Below are 15,286 nucleotides of genomic sequence, written 5' to 3'. Positions count from 1 at the left end.
ATAAATAATTATGCATTTTATGTTTAACTACATATATCATATATATAGATGTGGGATCCATTTAAAAATGTGTTAAAAAAATCCCAAACACTGTATCATACCATGCTATCTCCTAATACTGCCAGAAACATCTGGAAGTTTCTATGCTTTCTTGGGTCTCCAACAGTGTAAAACTTCCCTTGACCTGTTAGCCAGCCTTCAGAGAAGGAGCAGCTGGGAATCATTGCCCTGGGGATGCTCTGGGCTCCAGAACAGGGCTAAGTATCTGCCATGACCCCTGGCAACCTTGCTGTCTGTGTCTCCCTAAAGCCTATTAAACTATTCACAGTACCTGCAGCCTTCTCATTGTTATGACAACTCTTTGAATTCTCTCCCAAGAGAGAAGTGATGTCTTCTCCAAATATCCCGAGGCAATTTTCATACAAAAATTGTATAAGAGAAGCCTGTAATGCAAAAAGAACACAATGGGGTGCTCTTTTTCATATGGAAGAGTTAGAAGTCACATTTTGTTTATAGACCTTGGATCTAACCAAAAATGTGAAAGACTTCTATGAAAAATTCAGAGTTGATAAAAATATATAGAAACCCAAGTTCTCTAATAAAATAAGAAAGCATGATACTTTCTGTTGTACTTTGAGTACAGATTTTAAAATACTACTAGTCAGTGGGCTAAAGTCCTAATTTGTGACATTTAATAACTAATATTGTGATACCAGTGGTTACATCTTTAAAACTAGGATAGCTTTCAAAGTAACCTACCTTCTTAAAGTTTACTTATTTTGTAAACTTCTGCTTCCAGAAAATATTGGGTTGTAACTTAGGATAATATCTGATTAAAATGTATAAAGCATAGACAAAATCCTATGAAATCCATTTCTTATATAGGGAAGAATATTTTTTTGGAATGTGGATACTCCTGTGGATATTTTTTTTATGTTTTCTTTTTCTTTTTCTTTTTCTTTTTCTATTCTTTTCTTTTTTTTTGAGTAAAAACTCACAGGGCTGGGGAGAAAACATGTCTGTCTGTCTAACTGCAGTCCCTTCTCAGGTCTTGCTTTGCCTAACGCTGGCTCTTGGCATGAGCTTGGGGAAAAGCTGCCATCTTATTAGGCATGTGTGGCTTCATTAGGATGTTCTGGAATATCTCACTAGTTTCTGTCTGATGTAGCAGAGGCAAAAGAGTAGCCAAGTATTTTTCTAAATGAGCCACAACTTGCAGAGCAAAGGCAATGTGTTTGGATCCATGGGTGCTCATAGTGCCCGAGATACCTAGGATGTGCCAGTAACAACCACAGGAGCTAGGTCTTGTTACCATTGTGTCATGAGGAAACCATGCCTTCGCTCAAGTTTACAAGTTCCCCCCTCAAGGATCAGGCTGAGATTTGAACCTTGGCTTGTCAAACTCTAGAGCCCAGGTCTTTTCTACCATATTACATCACTCTTCTCTCTCTTTTGTTTAGTCAGTCTAGTATTGAATCTCTTGGATGGGAAAGAAGTGACTCAACTGCTCTGTGTTTCCCACTTTAACAACACCCCTTCCCATATTCCACCAGAGAAGGATGGCAAACTCTGCCATTCCAAGGAAGGCAATGAAGATGTGCACTTTTCAGAACTGATCCATCCAATTTACTACTACACATTTCAGATTCAAAGCATGGATTCTAAACCCCAGGGGACACATATGAGAGCTCTCCCTACCTTTTTTACGAAGTTCTCTTCCAATTCCAAGCTGCCAGAATTAGGTGGACAAAGAATGCTTGGGGCTATACACACTGATAAATCATAAGGTGTTATCTGGTTGGGTGAGGATTCTTGCTCAATGCTGTATAACACTCCAAAAAGGTACCGCAAGACAACAACATTCACATTTGGCAGCTGAGCTAGAAGCCTAAAGTCAGAAAGATGCACTTTTGAATAAGGCAAGCCATTGCACTTAGCCGCTGGAAGTATAGAGATGGAGAGCAGAGAACATCTTACTAGAACTAGTATACAACCTGCTGTAGCAGAGTTCCAGGCATGAATGTATACAAATATGTTTTACCGAATTCAATTTCTGAGCTAACCCACTCCAGTTGAATGTTTGACAAACTGAAGGCTATACTATGGGCTGTTGATGCTCTGGCATCTCTCTTAGGCCACTGACTTTTGTCTACCATTTTCATATATTCAGAAGGTGTACAATGGCTAAGGAGTCCACGTTAATAAGGTCAGGAGAAGAGCAATAATAGCCATAAGGCATGCCTGTATTCTGAAACTGGCCTCCGTGGGTGTGAAGAATTGAAACTATTTGGCATTGAATGTTATTTTAGTGGTCAAAGTGGCAAGAAGGAAGCCAATATTTTCCTAATAGTATATTGGCTGTATTTCTGAGCCATGACCAGAGTAGAGTAATTATTGCATCATTACCTCTGGGCTGCATTTATTTTCTCCTCCTCAGTCACTTCGTCAAGAACACCAAGCCATTTTTCATAGAGTTCCGATGAAAGTAAACTTCCTTCGATATTTTCAAGAAAATCCTTATGTGGTTAGAAAAATAAATAAATACATGCAAACAGACACACTCACACAGATGTAGAGACTCACACACACACACAAATATATGTATATATGATACAAAATATATATTGGAAATATCACAGAGAAAACACTTAGTTCAAAACTTCAGTTCAGTCCCTAATTTCTTCATAGATACCCAAACTGTGACCCACACGGAGTTCACCTCATACTCTCCATTGAATTGCACGTGCAAAAACAGGTTGTGGATTTTCTCCAACAAAAACGAAAGCATCAAAGCAGAGCCTACGCTTCAGTGGAAAGGAAGACAAAGCTCCCTTCTATCATATGGCACTTACTCTTTTGTGTGCTTTTTTGCAAACTACTACAAAAGCTACTCTCATCATTGCTTCATTCTTCCTTTCCTTAACTGTACAAAAGTAGATGGTCTAATGGCAAACTCATTATGGTCCTGAGGATGTATTCATTTCTAGTGTAGACCAATTCTCCAGAGAGTTTGACATGATACTATTCAGGCCAAGGTTTCAGAGTCTGATTCTCCACAAAGATTAGTCAACTTTAGGTAGGGAAAGCTTCAGAAATGTCTAAGAACTCTATGCACACGTGGTCACCATCTTCCTAGTCTGTGCCTATAACACGGAAATAGAAAAGACCCTACTAAGTCTTGCTAGAAACATCAATTGTATGTGTGCACCTTCAAGAGGGAAACACTTATCATGGTATTCAAGTACCTAATGGATGATCATTCTTTTCCTTGTGTCTTGATGCCTATATATATATTTACTGGTGTGTTTTACTCTAGCTCAGTGTAGTAGTGGTCAGAGACTATTGCTATCTTTCATATAGTTAAACAGTAATGGGGGACAAGCAAAGACCAAATGTGACAAGGAAGGACCACATATGACCTTGGTTCTAAGAGTGCCATAATAACTGCCTTAATATAGTTTTGTTCAGAGCTGTTAGCAAGTGCCAAGGTAGATGGATTAAATTCTTTGTTCTAGTTTTCAGTTCTTTCTCCATTACCATTTTAGCAATAGAATGGGATATCTGTGATGTAGCTGTATAATTTCCAAATTAATCTAGTTCTTGAGACGATCTATTGAATTTTCAGAATTCCAAACTACCTTTGTCCATTGCACCTACTCCTAAAGTTAGATTTATCAAAAGAGGCATGTAGCTAGAGCTGGTTACTGTGTCGTTATAACCTTGGATGGTGGGCTAGACATCACAAATATTAACAAAAGGATAACCTAGGATCTGGTGAAAGGAGACACAAATGGCAAAATCCTTCCTCCATGACTTATAAAGTAAAAGGCATCAAGAAACAGGAGACAATGATGGTTAACAATGATTGGTCGCCTCACTGAGCCTTTTTATATTCCTCATAAAGTAAACATTTGCTTACTATTGTAAACTTCTAGATCTATTCTGAAATTTTTCATGTGATTTTTCTTTTGGAAACTGCCTTCATTAGGAGCATGGTGAGGAAGTCATCAGAGACAGGATGTTTTCTTTGGTAAACATTATGTATGTGTCAATGTATATTTTGAAATTTCTTATTATTATAGTAGTCACATTAGTATTAGTCTTTTGCATGGAGTCCTCAGGTGGGAGGTGTGTGGTGAAAACAGAAAGTATTTCTAATGTAAGGAGCTTTTACCTTCTACAGTACCTTCCTTAAATTTTGATTTCATGAAGTGTTTTCCAGTTTGACAAGTTCTTAATCAGTTATGCCTATGTTGGTTCTTGGGCAATCATAATGAAAGACACCATCACAGCTTGAGTAACTCATGTGTGGATAAAGCTAGAATTTTCCCCACCTTTAAAACACATGCTACCAGAAGAACAGATTCACTGTCCAAGTTCACTCTGTCCCCAGAATTTAGTTTCTTTTTTAGGATTCTGCATGATTTTATACTGGCTGATTTTCTGAAGATGCCTTCCGTGAGTGGTCATTTTTGATTGATAAGGAAAGCACATAATGTAGGAAAAAAAGAAGAGTATATGGCATTTCATATCCCAAGCCCAGAGCAAAAGCTTGCTTCCTTTTTGAAAGAGCTAGGCTATCGGATGGTATACAGTTTTAGAGCTGCAAGAAGTAAAGTCAATTTAGATTCTTTAGTCAATGTCTCTCTATAGTTTTACCCAAAATCCACCTTACATACACTGAAACTTTGTAATCACTTATTTAAATCAGATTTTTTTTTTTCATCTTCTTTTTTTTTTTTTTTTTTTTTATTGGTGTTCAATTTACTAACATACAGAATAACACCCAGTGCCCGTCACCCATTCACTCCCACCCCCCGCCCTCCTCCCCTTCTACCACCCCTAGTTCGTTTCCCAGAGTTAGCAGTCTTTATGTTCTGTCTCCCTTTCTGATATTTCCCACACATTTCTTCTCCCTTCCCTTATTTTCCCTTTCACTATTATTTATATTCCCCAAATGAATGAGAACATATAATGTTTGTCCTTCTCCGACTGACTTACTTCACTCAGCATAATACCCTCCAGTTCCATCCACGTTGAAGCAAATGGTGGGTATTTGTCATTTCTAATAGCTGAGTAATATTCCATTGTATACATAAACCACATCTTCTTTATCCATTCATCTTTCGTTGGACACCGAGGCTCCTTCCACAGTTTGGCTATCGTGGCCATTGCTGCTAGAAACATCGGGGTGCAGGTGTCCCAGCGTTTCATTGCATTTGTATCTTTGGGGTAAATCCCCAACAGTGCAATTGCTGGGTCGTAGGGCAGGTATATTTTTAACTGTTTGAGGAACCTCCACACAGTTTTCCACAGTGGCTGCACCAGTTCACATTCCCACCAACAGTGTAAGAGGGTTCCCTTTTCTCCACATCCTCTCCAACATTTGTTGTTTCCTGCCTTGTTAATTTTTCCCATTCAGATTTTTTTCATTGACTTTACCCTTTTAAATCAAACTTCCATGTTTCAAGGCCTTGTGGAATCCTCACCTGTCTCCTACTTTATCAGTCTTTTCTCATTATTCCCTTCCATAGATGCTCTTCCCCATATATGGCAATCTTTTTCTATACTCATTTCCCATTTGTTGATTCCTCTTTAAGTGATTGTATCTTCCATTCCTACTATCTCTATTTCCCTTCCTCTTTAAAAGAAAAGCTCAAATACTCTCTTATTCTCTGATTACATTCCCTTCATGAGTCTTTCAACGTCCTTTGCTCTATCTTCATGTCCTCTCCCTACTGTGTAGAAAGATATAAGGGCTGTAGTCAGATGGACCAAAAGTTCAGAAACCTACTATGCTTCTGATCTATTGTGTAACCTGGGGCACATGCGAACTGTACTGAAAATTTTCTAATCCATTTATAATGTGTGGAGGATGATAGTTCTAGCTACCCCCTAAAATTGCTGTGATGCAAGGACTGGGGTAGCAGCTAGCATGTAACTAACGTGGTTAATTTCTTCACCACTAGGATAACATTCCCAAATCCAGTGCAGGGTTGCAGAGGTCCTGGGTACTCTGCAAATTTCCATACTGACAATTCAGTACACCGATTGGAGATAACACAGGCCAAACTCTGTGGCTGTCATTTAACATGCTCTTTTAGAATTAGCAGATTCATATATGCCTCCGGATGATTCTTTATGCTTAGGTAAGATGTTTTCAGTTGTTAGATTAAGTAGACTCAGTTGAAGGAGACCTGAGACTACTGTGAGTTCAGGAAGACAATAGCAGAATGTGAAGATGATTCATGCACACAGAGTCCATTTTGACTGATCTGAACAGGCCTACATGGGTCTCTGTGGAAATAAGTGGAATGGACAAAACGTCGTTCAGTGTATTGGCCTCATGACTCTGCAGTAGGTAAATCAAATGACACTACCAAGTTTCTCACCCAAAGCCAGGTGCTGTCTAATTATTTCTCCATTTGGGGTAGGTTTGCATGAGGACACTTGGCCTCTCCGAGGTCCCTCTCCTCAGGAAGGCAATAAAAGACCAAACTGAGACCTACCAGTATTGGGAAGGGGAAGTTGTCCTTATGAAAGATATCTGTGAGGGAAACTCCAAAGAGCTGTCCTGATTTTTCAGACGGTGCAGCTGTGCACTGGTTGTTCTGCCAAGTGCCAGCACAGTGGCCAAAGGACGAGTTTGTGAAAGCACTGCTTTCCTTGGTGTTCTGGTCAGAATCTAAGGAAGAAGGGAGATTAGTGTGTTTTAATTCACGTAGACTTATTTTTACCATTGCCATTATACAGCATGTTCATTGTAGAGGCTAGAAGAGGGAAACTGAGTCATTTGTTGTGTAGAACTCTCCATGTTCTGATGTTGGCTAACAGCATCCTCATGACATTGATGAGTTCTTGCCAATAACTTTCAGACTGACGGTTAAACCTAGGGACTTGATCAGACTCAAAGTGATTATTTCCTCTGCCATCAGTTACTGCCATTACACTGATCTGGAAGCACTGAAACTGTAGGTGTTTGTTTTCTACTGGTGTGATCAGTGGGTTCAGGTATCAGATCTGATTTTATTTTTTTATTTTTTTCTGATTTTAAGAGCTATAAGTTTTTGGTATGCAAATCAAGCTGAGTTTGTTAATCCTGTGCTTTCACAGCGAGGCTCCCCTCAGCCTCAGATTCTCTCCTTGGGTTTCTGAGTGCTCAAGTTTCTACCATCCAAAGGAATTGCCTCTCAGGACACAATCTGCCTGACCCCTACTTCTCTGGTTCCACTGCTCTGGGCCATCTTCAAGGATGACTTGCTGCAGTCAGGGTCCTTGGGAAGTAGTCATTACATGCTGGCTATGTGGTGGTGTCTGTGTTCTCTTGTCAACCCCACCAACCCACCCAGAGATGATGTTTTTGGTTAAATATGTTTAACATTTACTGAAAAGAGCCTAAACCACAATGAAGTGTGGAAACACACTTCCTCACACACACACTCAAACATACATGTGTATATACACCTACATAAACGTACAAGGCTTGAAAGAAAACATAGAAAATGCAAAACAATAAGAGGTTAGGAGTGCATTGATAGACCACCAGTTTCCAGAGATGATTTTTAATTACTCAACATTCCCTATTGAAGGAAGAACTTTCCAAAGAAAAGGAGATCAGCAGTGAGAAGCTGAGTTCAAATTTCTACTGCTCAGCTGTGAATGTTTCCCTTTGAAGATATCTTAACATTGCTTAAATAACCGATTGCTTTAAGAGTCAACAGATGAGACAAGCTGTCGAAGGATAAAAAGATGAGGAACATTTCACCAAATAACCTTAAACACTGGGCAATTTGGCTTTTTTGGGATATAGTACGTCCATCAGCACCTCCACTCATGTGGGGCCAGCACTGCACCAGAAGCATCCTGGTTCTGCCACTTAGGAAGCTCAGCATTTTAAAGCTTTGGTTTGCTCAACTGTAACATAAATGATGCTGCCTACACCAAGTTAAACTAAATATATAAGATACTACTCAGCACAAGGCAATAAATATTCCCAGGATCATTAATGAATGGGGTCGCTTCAAAAGGGTCGAATAATGTCAAATAAACCTGGGAAAAACTGGTGCATTTGACTTCCAAAAGGAAAATATGAATTTCCTAAGCCTATTTGATGAGAGAACCCTTTCTGGGAAAGGGAAAACAATGCATGGATCATATATTCTATATGCACTGATAGCAATCTCCGTCTATACACTGGCATAAGTCAGAAATGTACAGTTCTGTAGTTCTAAATAGCTCACTTGTTGTCCAGTTTGGTTCTCTGTTCCGAGACTGGTAGAGATTTAGGTTTTCTTAATTGCCCCCATGAGTGTGTCTGTTCTGGAGTGTTCTGGTGCCAGACAGGTTGTAAAATGGTGAAGTGCACTTATCTGATTGCTCTGTGTCATTGATGTATATAAACAGCTGCTGCAGTGTCCAGACTGCTCTCTGGTCCTGGGAAATTGGCCTGTACTCCTATTGCTGAGGCATGTCTTTCACACCCAGTGGCTTTCTTTTTCTTCCATACTCTTCTGGGACTGATGGAGATACATGTTCCATGTTGAGGTATAAGAAACTCTGCATGGACATAGAGGGCCCCATTGTTCTTAGACATGTCAGCTCACTGTTCTGTGAGGAATTTCTGCTTCCATTTGGTTTCCATGCAGGAAATGGTGCAGATATCCCATGTACCTACCTAGTGGTTTTGGGCTTTTTCCCCTTGAGATTGCACGTAAATCTTCTACTCTATGCCATGAATCATTTCTGTTTCCTAGGAAGCTAAGTCTTTAAGACTCATAAGCATCAAAGAGCACCGTTTTCCTCATATTCTCCTCTTGCTTCTATTCCCTGAGGAGGTGAGTTGTCTCTTAAGGCAGCTTAAGACAGGAAGAAGGATGAGGGAAGGAATATCTCAGGTAAAATAAATGAGTTAGTATTTCAAAGATTCTTCCTACCCTACTTGGAATACCCCTTAGGAAATGCTGGTGTACAGAACTGAGGAGGAAAAGCCAGTGAAGGAAAGGATATGCGTGTACTGGTGCTGCTGTGAGTTTTATGATGTGTGGTCTTAAGAAATAATGCCTCCTCATCTTGTAAACCACCACCTTTGGCGTGGTCCTTTGCACAGTCCTCTCCCACATTAACTCTTGAAAAGTCCCTCTTGCTTCTGGGAACTCTTCCTCCACCGTATGAAAGGAGGAGAAGCTACCTTATTGAAGACATGGGGACCAATTGAGAGCCAGCGCCAATACACAAATACCTAGGTTTGACATCAAGTCAAGTCCTTTTCTCTCAAGGACGCTGGTTCTTTTCAACTCATTTTAAAGAGCACCGGAATCCTGTGGTGCCTCAAGAGCCATTGATCAAAAAGAGGATGGAGCAGGAATAAAACCCCCCTGCTCTGGTTTCAACCAGAGCACATTTATATATTATAAGTAGAAATTAATAATTATGCATTATATGCTTAACAACATGTATAATATAGATGTGAGATCCATTTAAAATTGTGTTAAAAAAATCCCCAAACACTGTATCATACCATGCTATTTCCTAATACTGCCAGAAACATCTGGAAGTTTCTATGCTTTCTTGGGTTTCCAACAGTGTGAAACCTCCCTGACCTGCTAGCCAGCCTTCAGAGAAGGAGCAGCTGGGAATCATTGCCCTGGGGATGCTCTGGGCTCCAGAACAGGGCTAAGTATCTGCCATGACCCCTGGCAACCTTGCTGTCTGTGTCTCCCTAAAGCCTATTAAACTATTCACAGTACCTGCAGCCTTCTCATTGTTATGACAACTCTTTGAATTCTCTCCCAAGAGAGAAGTGATGTCTTCTCCAAATATCTTGAGGCAATTTTCAATCAAAAACTGTATAAGAGAAGCCTGTAATGCAAAAAGAACACAATGGGGTGCTCTTTTTTATACGAAAGAGTTAGAAGTCACATTTTGTTTATAGACCTTGGATCTAACCAAAAATGTGAAAGACTTCTATGAACAATTCAGAGTTGATAATAATTTATAGAAACCCAAGTTCTCTAATAAAATAACTTAGTGTGATACTTTCTGTTGTACTTTGGGTACAGATTTTAAAATTCTACTAGTCAGTGGGCTAAAGTCCTAATTTGTCGCCTAATTTCATACCTAACATTGTGATACCAATGGTTACATCTTTAAAACTAGAATAGTTTTCAAAGCAACCTACCTTCTTAACTTTACTTATTGTGTAAAATTTTACTTCCAGAAAATATTGGGTTGTAACTTAGGATAATATCTGATTAAAATGTGTAAAGCATAGACAAAATCCTATGAAATCCATTTCTTAAAGAGGGAAGAATGTTTTTTGGAAAGAGGATATTCCTGTGGATTTTTTTTTGATGTTTTGTTTTGTTTTTGAGTAAAAATCACAGGTCTGGAGAGAAAACATGTCGGTCTGTCTAACCGCAGTCCCTTCTCATGTCTTGCTTTGCCTAATGCTGGCTCTCGGCATGAGCTGGGGGAAAAGCTGTCATCTTATTAGGCATCTGTGGCTTCATTAGGATGTTCTGGAATATCTAACTAGTTTCTGTCTGATGTAGCAGAGGCAAAAGAGTAGCCAAGTATTATTCTAAATGAGCCACAACTTGCAGAGCAAGGCCAATGTGTTTGGAGCCATGGGCGCTCATAGTGACTCAATCACCTAGGATGTGCCAGTAATGACCACAGGAGCTGGGTCTTGTTACCATTGTGTCATGAGGAAGCCATGGCTTTGCCCAAAGTTACAAGCTCCCCCCTCAAGGATCAGGCTGAGAGTTGAACCTCGGCTTGTCAAACTCCGGAGCCCAGGTCTTTTCTATCATATTATGCCACTCTTCTCTTTCTTTTGTTTAGTCAGTCTAGTATTGAATCTCCTGGATGGGAAAGAAGCGACTCAACTGCTCTATATTTCGCAATTTAACAACACCCCTTCCCATATTCCACCAGAGTAGGATAAAGATCTCTGCTATTCCAAGGAAGGCAATGAAGATGTGCACTTTTCAGAACTGATCCTTCACAATTACTACTACACATTTCAGATTCAAAGCATGGATTCTAAACCCCATATGAGACACATATGAGAGATCTCTCTACCTTTTTAATGAAGTTGTCTTCCAATTCCAAGTTGCAGGAATTAGGTGGACAAAGAATACTTGGGGCTATACACACTGATAAATCATAAGCTGTCGTCTGATTGGATGAGGATTGTTGCTCAATGTTGTATAACACACCGAAAAGGTATCGCAAGAGAACAACATTCGCTTTTGGCAGCTGTGTTAGAAGCCTAAAGTCAGAAAGATGCACTTTTGAATAAGGCAAGTCATTGCACTTAGCAGTTGGAAGTATAGAGACGGAAAGCAGAGAACATCTTACTAGATCTAGTATACAACCTGCTGTAGCAGAGTTCCAGGCATGAACGTACACAAAAATGTTTTACCAAATTCAATTTCTGAGCTAACCCTCTCTGGTTAAATATTTGACAAACTTAAGGTTATACCATGGGCTGTTGATGCTCTGGCATCTCTCTTAAGCCACTGACTTGTCTACCAGTTTCATATATTCAGAAGTTGTACAATGACTAAGGAGTCTACTTAATAAGGTCAGGAGAAGAGCAATAATAGCCATAAGGCATGCCTGTATTCTGAAACTGGCCTCTGTGGGTGAGAAGAATTGAAATCATTTGGCATTGTATGTTCTCATTCATTTGGGGAATATAAATAATAGTGAAAGGGAATATAAGGGAAGGGAGAAGAAATGTGTGGGAAATATCAGAAAGGGAGACAGAACATAAAGACTCCTAACTCTGGGAAATGAACTAGGGGTGATGGAAGGGGATGAGGGCAGGAGGTAGGGGTGAATAGGTGATGGGCACTGAGGGGGGCACTTGACGGAATGAGCACTGGGTGTTACTCTGTATGTTGGTAAATTGAACACCAATAACAAATAAATTTATTATTAAAAAAAAGAAACCATTTGGCATTGAATGTTATTTTAATGGTCAAAGTGGCAAGAAGGAAACCAATATTTTGTAATGGTATATTGGCTGTATTTCTGAGCCATGACCAGAGTAGAGTAATTATTGCATCATTACCTCTGGGCTGCATTTATTTTTTCCTTCTGAGTCACTTCATCAAGAACACCAAGCCATTTTTCATAGAGGTCCGATGAAAGTAAACTTCCTTCGATATTTTCAAGAAAATCCTTATGTGGATAAAAAAAAATACACACAAATATACACAGAAACACACACACACATATATATGCATATATAATACAAAATATATATTGGAAATATCACAGAGAAAACACTTAGTTGAAAACATCAGTTGAGTTCCTACTTCCTTCATAGATACCCAAACTGTGACCCACATGGGGGTCAGCTTGACTCTCCATTGACTTGTACATGCAAAAGCAGGTTGTGGATATTCTCTGACAAAAATGAAAGCATCAAAGCAGAGCATAGCCTTCACTGGAAAGGAAGACAAAGCTCCCTTCCATCATATGGCACTTACTCTTTTGTGTGCTTTTATGCAAACTACTACAAAAGCTACTCTCATAATTGCATCATTCTTCCTTTCCTGAACTATACAAAAGTAGAGAGTCTAATGGCAAACTCATTATGGTCCTGAGAATGTATTCATTTCTAGTGTAGACCAATTCTCCAGAGAGTTTGACATGATACTATTCAGGCCAAGGTTGCAGAGTCTGATTCTCCACAAAGATTAGTCAACTTTAGGTAGGGAAAGCTTCAGAAATGCCTAAGAACTCTATGCACACGTGGTCACCATCTTCCTAGTCTGTGCCTATAACACGGAAATAGAAAAGACCCTACTAAGTCTTGCTAGAAACATCAATTGTATGTGTGCACCTTCAAGAGGGAAACACTTATCATGGTATTCAAGTACCTAATGGATGATCATTCTTTTCCTTGTGTCTTGATGCCTATATATATATTTACTGGCGTGTTTTACTCTAGCCCAGTGTAGTAGTGGTCAGAGACTATTGCTATCTTTCATATAGTTAAACAGTAATGGGGGACAAGCAAAGACCAAATGTGACAAGGAAGGACCACATATGACCTTGGTTTTAAGAGTGTCATCATTACTGCCTTGACATAGTTTTGTTGAGAGCTGTTAGCAAGTGCCAAGGTAGATGGATTAAATTCTCTATTCTAGTTTTCACATCTTTCTCCATTACCATTTTAGCAATAGAATGGGACATCTGTGATGTAGCTGTATAATTTCCAAATTAATCTATTTCTTGAGTCGATCTACTGAATTTTCAGAATACCAAAGTACTTTTGTCTGTTGCACCTACTCCAAAAGATAGATTTATCGAAAGAGGCATGTAGCTAGAGGTGGTTACCATGTCGTTATAACCTTGGATGGTGGGATAGACATCTCAAATATTAACTAAAGGATGCCTAGGATGTGGTGAAAGGAGACACAAATGGCAAAATCCTTCCTCCATGACTTATAAAAGGCACTAAGAAACAGGAGACAATGAGACAATGATGGTTAAGAATGATTGGTTGCCTCACTGAGCCTTTTTTAGATTCCTCATAAAGTAAACATGTGCTTACTATTGTGAACTTCTATACCTATCTTCAAATGTTTCATATGAGTTTTCTTTTGGAAACTGCCTTCATTAGGAGTGTGGTGAGGAAGTCATCAAAAGCAGATGTTTGCTTTGGTAAACATTATGTAGGTGTCAGTGTATATTTTGAAATTTCTTATTACTAGTAGTCATATTAGTATTAGTATTTTGCATGAAGTCTTCAGGTGGGTGGTGTGTGGTGAAAACAGAAAGTATTTCTAATGTATGGGGCTTTTAACTCCTACAGTACCTTCCTTAAATTTTGAATTCATGAAGTGTTTTCCAGTTTGAGAAGCTCTTAATCAGTTTTGCCCATGTCTCTCCTTGGGCAATCATAATGAAAGACACCAATCACAGCTTGACTTACTCATGTGTGGATAAAGCTAGAACTTTCCCCACCTTTAAAACAAATGCTACCACAAGAACAGATTTGCTGTAATGCCTCACTCTGTCTCCAGAATTCAGTTTCTTCTTTAGGATTCCGCATGACTTTATACTACCTGGTTTTCTGAATATGCCTTCTGTGAGTGGTCCTTTCTCATTGATAAAGGAAAGCATATCCTGTAAGAAAAAAAGAAGAGTATATGGCATTTCATATCCCAAGCCCAGAGTAAAAGCTTGCTACCTTTTTGAAAGAGCTAGGCTATGTGATGGTATACGGTTTTAGAGCTGGAAGGAGTAAAGTCGATTTAGATTCTTTAGTCAATGTCTCCCTATAGTTTCTACCCAAAATCCACCTTAGAGTCATACACTGAAACATTGTAATCACTTATTTTAATCAGATTTATTTTCATTGAATTTACCCTTTTAAATCAAACTTCCGTGTTTCAAGGCCTTTGTGGAATCCTCGCCTGTCTCCTAATTTACCAGTCTTGTTTCCTTATTCCCTTACATAGATGCTCTTCCCCAAGTATGGAAATCTTTTTGCCATACTCATTTCCCATTTGTTGATTCCTCTTTAAGTGATTGTATCCTCCATTCCTACTATCTCTATTTCCCTTCCTCTTTAAAAAAAAAAAAAAGCTCAAATGCTCTCTTCTTATTATCTGATTACATTTCCTTCATGAGTCCTTCACTGTCTTTTGCTCTATCTTCATGTTCTCTCCCTGCAGTGTAGAAAGATAATAAGGGCTGGAGTCTGATAGACCAAGGGATCGGAAACCTATTATTATGCTTCTGATCTATTGTGTGACCTGGGGCAAATGCGAACTGTACTGAAAGCTTCAAATTCATTTGTAAAGTGTGGAGGATGATAGTTCCAGCTTCCCCTAAAATTGCTGTGATGCAAGGACTGGGGAAGTAGCAAGCATGTAACTAACGTGGTTAATTTCTTCACACCTAGGATAACATTCCCAAATCTAGTGCAGGGTTGCAGAGGTACTGGGTACTCAGTAAATTTCCACACTGACAATTCATTACACTGATTTGAGATAACACAGGCCAAACTCTGTGGCTGTCATTTAACGTGCTCTTTTAGAATTAGCAGATTCATATATGCCTCAGGATGAGTCTTTATGCTTAGGTAAGATATTTTCAGTTGTTAGATTAAGTAGACTCAGTTGAAGGAGACCTGAGACTACTGTGAGTTCAGGAAGACAATAGCAGAATGTGAAGTGATTCATGCACACAGAGTCCATTTTGACTGATCTGAACAAGGCCTACATGGGTCTCTGTGGAAACAAGTGGAATGGACAAAACGTCG

At 39.3% G+C, this 15,286-nt stretch overlaps 1 protein-coding gene across 3 annotated transcripts in view; it reads right to left on the bottom strand.

Annotated features, from left to right (window-relative positions):
* Positions 1 to 131: 131 nt before the first annotated feature.
* Positions 132 to 15,286, bottom strand: part of LOC144309692 (uncharacterized) — a 60,290-nt gene continuing 45,135 nt past the window's right edge. For 2 of the 3 annotated variants that reach the window (XM_077890795.1, XM_077890796.1), the window contains exons 16-23: positions 13,984 to 14,145; positions 12,080 to 12,189; positions 11,083 to 11,272; positions 9,747 to 9,858; positions 6,510 to 6,685; positions 2,407 to 2,516; positions 1,699 to 1,888; positions 133 to 443 (exon numbers count right to left, since the gene is read on the bottom strand). In XM_077890795.1, the coding sequence (XP_077746921.1) occupies positions 258 to 443; positions 1,699 to 1,888; positions 2,407 to 2,516; positions 6,510 to 6,685; positions 9,747 to 9,858; positions 11,083 to 11,272; positions 12,080 to 12,189; positions 13,984 to 14,145 (1,236 nt within the window). In that variant the 3' untranslated portion in view covers positions 133 to 257. Of the gene's footprint in view, positions 444 to 1,698; positions 1,889 to 2,406; positions 2,517 to 6,509; positions 6,686 to 9,746; positions 9,859 to 11,082; positions 11,273 to 12,079; positions 12,190 to 13,983; positions 14,146 to 15,286 lie in introns of all 3 variants that reach the window. The other variant, XM_077890794.1, reaches the window with a different exon arrangement.

This window comes from Canis aureus, unplaced genomic scaffold (assembly GCF_053574225.1).
Source record: "Canis aureus isolate CA01 unplaced genomic scaffold, VMU_Caureus_v.1.0 ptg000165l_RagTag, whole genome shotgun sequence".
NCBI lineage: Eukaryota > Metazoa > Chordata > Mammalia > Carnivora > Canidae > Canis > Canis aureus.
This window is presented reverse-complemented; position numbering and strand designations above follow the sequence as displayed.